The sequence below is a fragment of the Saccopteryx leptura genome, chromosome 1, assembly GCF_036850995.1.
Source record: "Saccopteryx leptura isolate mSacLep1 chromosome 1, mSacLep1_pri_phased_curated, whole genome shotgun sequence".
NCBI classification, from domain to species: Eukaryota; Metazoa; Chordata; class Mammalia; order Chiroptera; family Emballonuridae; genus Saccopteryx; species Saccopteryx leptura.
Genome location: NC_089503.1, coordinates 257,907,664 through 257,915,928, shown reverse-complemented (window position 1 = coordinate 257,915,928; position 8,265 = coordinate 257,907,664). Strand labels below are relative to the sequence as shown.

General features: G+C 47.3%; 1 protein-coding gene across 1 annotated transcript; it reads left to right on the top strand.

Annotated features, from left to right (window-relative positions):
* Positions 1-2,417: 2,417 nt before the first annotated feature.
* LOC136388310 (endothelial cell-selective adhesion molecule-like) lies at positions 2,418-8,110 on the top strand. The gene is given in 3 exon segments (XM_066360224.1): positions 2,418-2,490; positions 7,079-8,012; positions 8,014-8,110. Coding segments are annotated over 3 exon segments (1,104 nt in total).
* Positions 8,111-8,265: the final 155 nt, after the last annotated feature.

The window sequence follows — 8,265 nt, the reverse complement described above, 5'->3', positions numbered from 1 at the left end:
GTCTGAATTCAATGCAAACCTGCATGGGCGAGGCGGCTGTGATGGTGGCTGCGGCCACTGGCTTTATAGAGGGCCTATGTGACTTTCATGTCTTAGGGAGGGGAAGAGGAGAGGCAGCCAGAGGGTCTGTCCCCAATAATCCCATCACTCATTCTCCTTCCTGGAGCTGCAATTCATTTCAAGGTCCACACCTTTGTTATTTTCCAAACATTTCCATCTGGCCCTGTTCCCTTTCCTTTCTCTAAGATTCTTCTAGCCTGACCAGGCGGTGGCGCAGTGGATAGAGCATCGGACTAGGATGTGGAAGAACCAGGTTCGAGACCCTGAGGTCGCCAGCTTGAGTGTGGGCTCATCTGGTTTGAGCAAAAATTCACCAGCTTGGACCCAAGGTTGCTGGCTCCAACAAGGGGTTACAAGGTCTGCTGAAGGCCCGCGGTCAAGGCACATATGAGAAAGCAATCAATGAACAACTAAGGTGTCGCAATGCGCAACGAAAATCTAATGATTGATGCTTCTCATCTCTCCATTCTTGTCTGTCTATCCCTCACTCTGACTCTCTCTCTGTCTCTTTAAAAAAAAAAAAAAAAAAAAAAAAAAAAAGATTCTTCTAAAGAAAAGTTCTAATCTTTTCTATTTTCCTTCTTAATACTATTCCTACCCCGTATCTTCCAAATGGGTAAAACTTCTTTGGGTCAGTATGTGGATATCTGAAACTAGTTTCTGCTCTATACTTCCTCCAGTACTCTCTTAGATCTTTAAATTGCATCAGAGGCCTGGCCTGTGGTGTTGCAGTGGATAAAGCATTAACCTGGAATGCTGAGTTCGTGGGTTCAAAACCCTGGGCTTGCCCGGCCAAGGCACATATGGGAGTTGATGGTTCCTGCTCCTCCCCCTTCTCTCTCTCTCTCTCTCTCTCTCTCTCTCTCTCTCTCCTACCATCTCTCTAAAATGAATAAATTTTAAAAAAAGAAAAAAAATTGCATCAGAGATTTTCCTGACAAAGAGAATCTACAAAATAGAGAATTTACCATTTACATTTTGTTAGTCAAATAAGTTTGTAAATAATGATATATATGTTTGCTCACTTATAGTTTGCATTGGATGTGGGGGGACAGGCTGTAAGCAGGCAGGATTCTTATAGCCTAAGGCTTAGTTTTAAGACTAAGCCTTTCCCACCTTTTTTGATGTGGGGTGGTGCACTCTCATGAGGAATCCCATTATGCCTCAGATAAATGACTTTGTATCAAACACTCCCTTGTTTGAATATTGGATTAAAGGTTTTTATTTCTATACTATAAAGTGGGGCAGACCGGGAGCTTGCTCTCTTGGTTCCTGAGATTAGCATTAGAGAGGAGAGCAGAGAAGGCCACGTGGAAGAGGCCAGGAGAAGCAGCCAAGATGGTGCAGTGCTGAGGGATAAGCCAGTTTGTGCCGAGAGAAGGAGATGGATAACAGAGGTGAATAGGCTGGTGAGCTAGAAACCTTTGATCCTAGGAAAACTCAGATAAGCCATTAGCTTTGTGAGCACTGAATGAGTGGGTTTTGGAGCCCAGTGTGTGTTTTTACTTGCCCGCCAGGTGCAAATTAGGATTAAAGCTAATGGCCCACCAGTTCTTGGCTCCATTGTTTTATTACCGACTGTCTGAATTAAATGCAAACCTGCATGGCCCAGGTGGCTGTGATGGTGGCCGTGGCTACTGGCTTTACACATTTACACTTGACTTTTAGGCACAGTTCAACATACAAGGCAAAGGGGTGCTATAAGGTATTTTCCCCACTGATAAGGAAGGAAGGAGCTGGAGTCACGAAGTGTGGAATAATAAAAGCCTTTATTGAGTACAGAGCGCTTCCTGCCCGACGAGGTTCCCTAGTCCCAGAGACAGAGGCCAGGCAAGTCACAAGGTGTGACCCGTGTGAGAGATATTTAAAGGGTCCCTAGAGTGGTCGAGCTAATACGACATGGTGAAATCTCACTGGCTGATGGAGGTGTCGCTCTTCTCCAAAGGGCTCCTGGGAAGTTTCTTTTGGTGCGGTTGGTGGTGGGCGGTCCTAGCCAAAGTTTCCAGGTCTGAGTTCCTCACATGACCATCCCCCATTATCCACCAACCTTACAGGTGCCCCGTCAGGAGCCTTTCAGGTGCTCACCTGGCCGCGTCCCTCACAGGAGCTTAGGTGCCTCTTAGCATTGGTGGGTGGGTATAAAGCCCCAACTGGGGTCAGAGAGTGTCTGATATCACCCTAAGCCATATGAGGATCACCACAGAACCACAGGTTGGAGGCCACTTGGACTCCATAGTTATTCACCGTGGAGCCACAAACTGGAAACTCAGGTTCAGACACCAGAGATCCCCACTCACACACCAATCATTCAGGGATTTTTAGACAGAAACAATAAAAGCAAAGAATGAGATCTCGACATGGACAGACAGCATAAAGGTGTCTGTAAGGCCAGTAGCCACATCCACTATCACAGCCGCCTGGCCCATGCAGGTTTGCATTTGATTCGGACAGATGGTAATGAAACAACGGAGCCAAGAACTGGTGGGCCATTAGCTTTAATCCTAGTTCACACCCAGCAGGCAAGAAATACACACAGTGGGACCTGACCAGGCAGTGGCGCAGTAGATAGAGCATCGGATTGGGATACGGACGACCCAGGTTTGAGACCCCAAGGTCGCCAGCTTGAGCGTGGGCTCATCTGGCTTGAGCAAAAAGCTCACCAGGTTGGACCCAAGGTCACTGGCTTGAGCAAGGGGTTACTCCATCTGCTGAGGGCCCGGGGTCAAGGCACATATGAGAAAGCAATCAATGAACAACTAAGGTGTCACAACGAAAAACTGATGGTTGATGCTTCTCATCTCTCTTTGTTCCTGTCTGTCTGTTCCTATCTATCCCTCTCTCTGACTCTCTCTGTCCCTAGAAAAAGAAAAAAAAAGGAGAAAGCAATCAATGAACAACTAAGGTGTCGCAACAAAAAAACTAATGATTGATTCTTCTCATCTCTCTTCATTCCTGTCTATCTGTCCCTATCTATCCCTCTCTCTGACCCTCTCTCTCTGTCTCTGTAAAAAAAAGAAAAGAAAAGAAAAAAAGAAATATACACAATGGGAAAACACTTCCCTTTTCATTCAGGGCTCCCAAAGCCACTGACTTATCCGAGTTTTCCTAGAATCAAGGTTTCTACCTCACCAGCCTTATTCACCTCTGTTCCCCATCTCCTTCTCTCTGCACAAACTGGCTTCTCCTTCAGCACTCCGCCATCTTGGCTGCTTCTCCTCTGTAATGCTAATTTCAGGAACTGAGAGAGAGAGAGAGCCCCTAGTCTCCCTTATAGTGTAGATATTAAAGCCTTTAAGCTAGTATACAAATAAGGAAGTCTCTGATAGAAAGCCACTTATCTGAGGCATAAATGGGATTCTTCATGAGAGTGCACCACCTCACATCATGCAACAGTCAAAGATGTGGGGAAAAGCTTAGTGTTGAGAAGATCTTAGTATTAAAAGGGTGGGATCTTAGTATTAAAAGATCTTAGTATTATAAAGACCCAAACTGCTTACAGACTGTCCCCCACACCCAATACAAACTATAAGTGAGCAAACATATACATCATATTTGCAAACTTATTTGACCCACACTGGATGAGGCCCCAAATGTTATAAAGTAGTGTACTTTAATCCATGGGTTACACAGAGACACCAGATCCAAATGAATTTTTGAGGAGTTTATTAATTAGCCGGCTAGCTACATGGGGCACAATCCTAAATCATGGAGAAAGTCCCTACAATGCTGTGGCTGATTATATACCCCAAATCACATACCGGTTAGGGTGGGTAAGAAGGAGCTCATGATCCCTTTGTCTAGAGCAGTGGTCCTCAAAGTGTGCGCCAGGCCTGACCAGGCGGTGGCGCAGTGGATAGAGCATCAGACTGGGATGTGGAAGACCCAGGTTCGAGACCCCGAGGTCGCCAGCTTGAGCCCAAGGTCGCTGGCTCAAGCAAGGGGTTACTCAGTCTGCTGAAGGCCCGCGGTCAAGGCACATATGAGAAAGCAATCAATGAACAACTAATGTTGCAACGTGCAACGAAAAACTAATGATTGATGCTTCTCATCTCTCCGTTCCTGTCTGTCTGTCCCTGTCTATCCCTCTCTCTGACTCTCTCTCTCTCTGTCTGACTCTCTCTCTCTCTGTCTCTGTAAAGAAAAAAAAAAAGTGTGCGCCAGGGAGCACTGGTGTACCCTAGAAGATTTCCAGGTGCACCCTTTGGTATTCCAGAGAAATATGTGCCTGTTGGGGACCAAAAAACCAACAGGGTTTTTGGAGTTTAGATTTTTGGAGGACAGAGGTGGTGGGGAATTGACTCTAAGCTGACAGTCTGCCCAACCCCCCACCTCACTTGCCTGGTTAGGTTGCAAAAGGCTGTTAAGCTGTGGTGCTGGATTGTTTACACTACCCCCATGTTCCCTGGAAAGACTGGAGGTAAGTTTCTTCTATCCTTTGTTTGGTGTAAAGTTAAGATGATATGTATGGTGGGGGTTTTCTGCACTCAACATAATTAAGAGTAAAAAGAGGAATTCTTCAATGTATTGACGAGAAAATGAGAGTTTGCCTTTCAAATATATGCCCAATGTTGGTCAAATAAGTTTGCAAATATGATGTATATGTTTGCTCGCTATAGTTTGCATTATATGTGGGGGGCAGGCTGTAAGCAGGCAGGGTTGTTATAGCCTAAGGCTTAGTTTTAAGACTAAGCCTTTCGGCCTGACCAGGCGGTGGCACAGTGGATAGAGCATCGGATTGGGATGCGGAAGACCCAGGTTTGAGACTCCGAGGTCACCAGCTTGAGCGAGGGCTCATCTGGTTTGAATAAAAAGCTCACCAACTTGAGCCCAAGTTCGCTGGCTCGAGCAAGGGGTTACTTGGTCTGCTGAAGGCCTATGGTCAAGGCACATATGAGAAAGCAATCAATGAACAACTAAGGTGTTGCAACGTGCAATGAAAAACTAATGATTGATGCTTCTCATCTCTCTGTTCCTGTCTCTCTGTCTCTGTAAAAAAAAAAAGACTAAGCCTTTCCCACCCTTAGTGATTTTGATTTTTTTTAAATTTTTATTCATTTCTTTATTTTATTTTATTATTATTTTTTTTTTTGTATTTTTCTGAAGCTGGAAACAGGGAGAGACAGTCAGACAGACTCCCGCATGAGCCCAACCGGGATCCACACGGCACGCCCACCAGGGGCGAAGCTCTGCCCACCAGGGGGCGATGCTCTGCCCCTCTGGGGCATCGCTCTGCCATGACCAGAGCCACTCCAGCGCCTGGGGCAGAGGCCAAGGAGCCATCCCCAGCGCCCGGGCCATCCCCGCCCCAATGGAGCCCCGGCTGTGGGAGGGGAAGAGAGAGACAGAGAGGAAGAAGGGGGTAGGGGTGGAGAAGCAAATGGGCGCTTCTCCTATGTGCCCTGGCCGGGAATCGAACCCGGGTCCCCCGCATGCCAGGCCAACGCCCCACCACTGAGCCAACCGGCCAGGGCCCATTTCTTTATTTTTTATAGAGACAGAGAGTGGAGAGTGAGTCAGAGAGAGGGATAGACAGGGACGGAGAGAGATGAGAAGCATCAATCATTAGTTTTTCCTTGCGAAAACCTTAGTTGTTCATTGATTGCTTTCTCATATGTGCCTTGACCACGGGCCTTCAGCAGACTGAGTAACCCCTTGCTGGAGCCAGCGACCTTGGGTTCAAGCTGGTGGGCTTTTGCTCAAACCAGATGAGCCCACGCTCAAGCTGGCGACCTCGGGGTCTCGAACCTGGGTCCTCTGCATCCCAGTCCGACACTCTATCCACTGCGCCACTACCTGGTCAAGCCCCTTAGTGACTTTGTATCAGAGACTGATTTGTTTGTATATCGGATTAAAGGTCTTGATTTCTACACTATTGTTGGAATCCATGGGAGTCCGAAAGACCAGAGTAACAGGCTTTATTGAAAGGAAGAAAGGAACCCTGCCGGGCACTTCTCCAGGGGAGAAGAGCATCAAAAACAGACTGAGGTAAAACTTTATGGGGTTGGGGATAGCCTCGAGCAAGGGTGTGCTGGTATGTTTGGCTTTCTGGAATACTCGTCATTGGGGTGATTGACCAGCTTCCTGGAATTCCTTTTTCCCATGGGCGATTGTCTGGTAATTAAGGGTAGGGTCAGGCAGCCAAGCAGAACAGCAAAAGGGCAGTTTGGAATTCATGTATCTATCAACTATAAAATGGGGCAGAGAAGCCCATGCTGGAGAGCACAGAAAGGCGACATGGAGGAGAGGAGAAGCAGCCAAGATGGTGGAGTGCTGAGGGAGAAGCCAGTTTATGCAGAGTTTGTACAAAGAGAAGGAGATGGGGAATAGAGGTGAATAAGGCTTGTGAGCTAGAAACCTTTGATTCTGGGAAACTCAGATAAGTCAGTGGCTTTGGGAGCCCTAAATGGAAAGGGAAATGTTTTCCCACTGTCTGTATTTCTTGCCCGCCAGGTGCAAGCTGGGATTAAAGCTAATGGCCTACCAGTTTTTGGCTCCATTGTTTCATTAACATCTGTCCGAATCAAATTTGAACCTGCAAGGGCCAGGCGGCTGTGATGGTGGCTGTGGCTACTGGCTTTACACCCAAACATTGAAGAAATCACTGGGACACATCAAGCTCATGATTCTCATAAGCACAAGAATGAAAAAACTTAACACATTTGTGCCGGGACACGCTGAATTTACTAAATATTACTAAGAATGTGTGTGTGTGTGTGTGTGTGTGTATAACATTTTGTTGTTTTTTATTTTTTAACCCCTCTTTTTTATAAATTCTAAAAAGCATAAATCAAAAAATGTAACATAAAAATGTTTTTTAATGTCAGAATAAATTTAATTTTGTCATATTTATTTCATTTAATTACCATAAAATCATGCTTGGACTTTATATTTTTTCTTTAATATTTGACTTAATTATTATAACATATTCCTCAGAAATTTGCATATAGTGCACCTACAATTATTTGTAGAATTTTAAATGTGCCCAGACTTCAAAAGGTTTGAGAACCGTCTTCCTCAGTGCCGGGTACGTGCGCCCAGCTCCAACTGCAAGTGCCTGCTGGCCTCACTAGGCTGCAAGCAGTGGAGGGAGCGGAAGTGGTTCTCCCGGAGTGGTACACCTTTCACGGGGAGGTGGCTTCGGCCCCACCACAGGAGATGCTCACCTTGATATGGTTCTTGAAACAGAAAGGGAATGATTTGAAACAGGTGTTGGCATACATCAATGAGGCCACATTCAGCCTACCTGGAGTATCCCTGGTCTACTCCATGCCCTCCCAGAATGTGTCCCTGCAGCTGCAGAGCCTCCAGGAGAAAGACTCCAGGTCCTACCGCTGTTCTGTGAATGTGCAAGACCGTCAAGGTGTAAACATGGGCCACAGCAGCAAAACTTTAGAACTCGATGTGTTGGTTCCTCCAGCTCCTCCATCTTGCCATCTCCTGGGTGTGCCCCATGTGGGGACCAACGTGACTCTGAGCTGCAGATCCCCGAGGAGTAAACCGGCTGCTCAGTACCAGTGGGAGCGACCACCCCCATATTCCCAGGTTTTCTTTGCACCAGTCTTAGATGCCATCCGTGGGTCTTTAAGCCTCAAAAACCTTTCCACGTCTATGTCTAGAGTCTATATCTGCAAGGCCCACAATGAGGTGGGCAGTGCCCACTGCAATGTGACCCTGGAAGTGAGCACAGGGCCTGTGGCTGCAGTGGTCGCTGGAGCTGTTGTGGATACCCTGGTTGGACTGGGACTGATAGCTGGACTGGTCCTCTTGTACCGATGCCAGGGCAAGGCCCCAGAGGAGCTGGCCAATGATATCAAGGAAGATGCCATCGCTCCTCTGACCCAGATGCCCTGGCCCAAGGGCTCAGACACAATCTCCAAGAATGGGACCCTTTCCTCTATCACCTTGGCACCAGCCCTCGGTTCACCCCAAAGCCATCCCAGGCCTGGTGCATTGACCCAGCCCTGGGGGGGGGGTCTCTTCCGCTCTGAACCGCAAGGGTGCTGTCCCCGTGATGGTGCCCACCCAGAGGCAGGCTAGGTCTCTGGTGTGACGATCCAGCCATTTGTTGGCAGAGCCATCTGGTTTTTCTCTTTCTTATAGTAATCACTATGGGGTCACCCTGACACAGAGGCCTAGTCTGGGAGGGTGGCTACCTCCTAGATCTCCAGTCCTCTGCCCCCACCTTTCTTTACTATGGAAAAACTG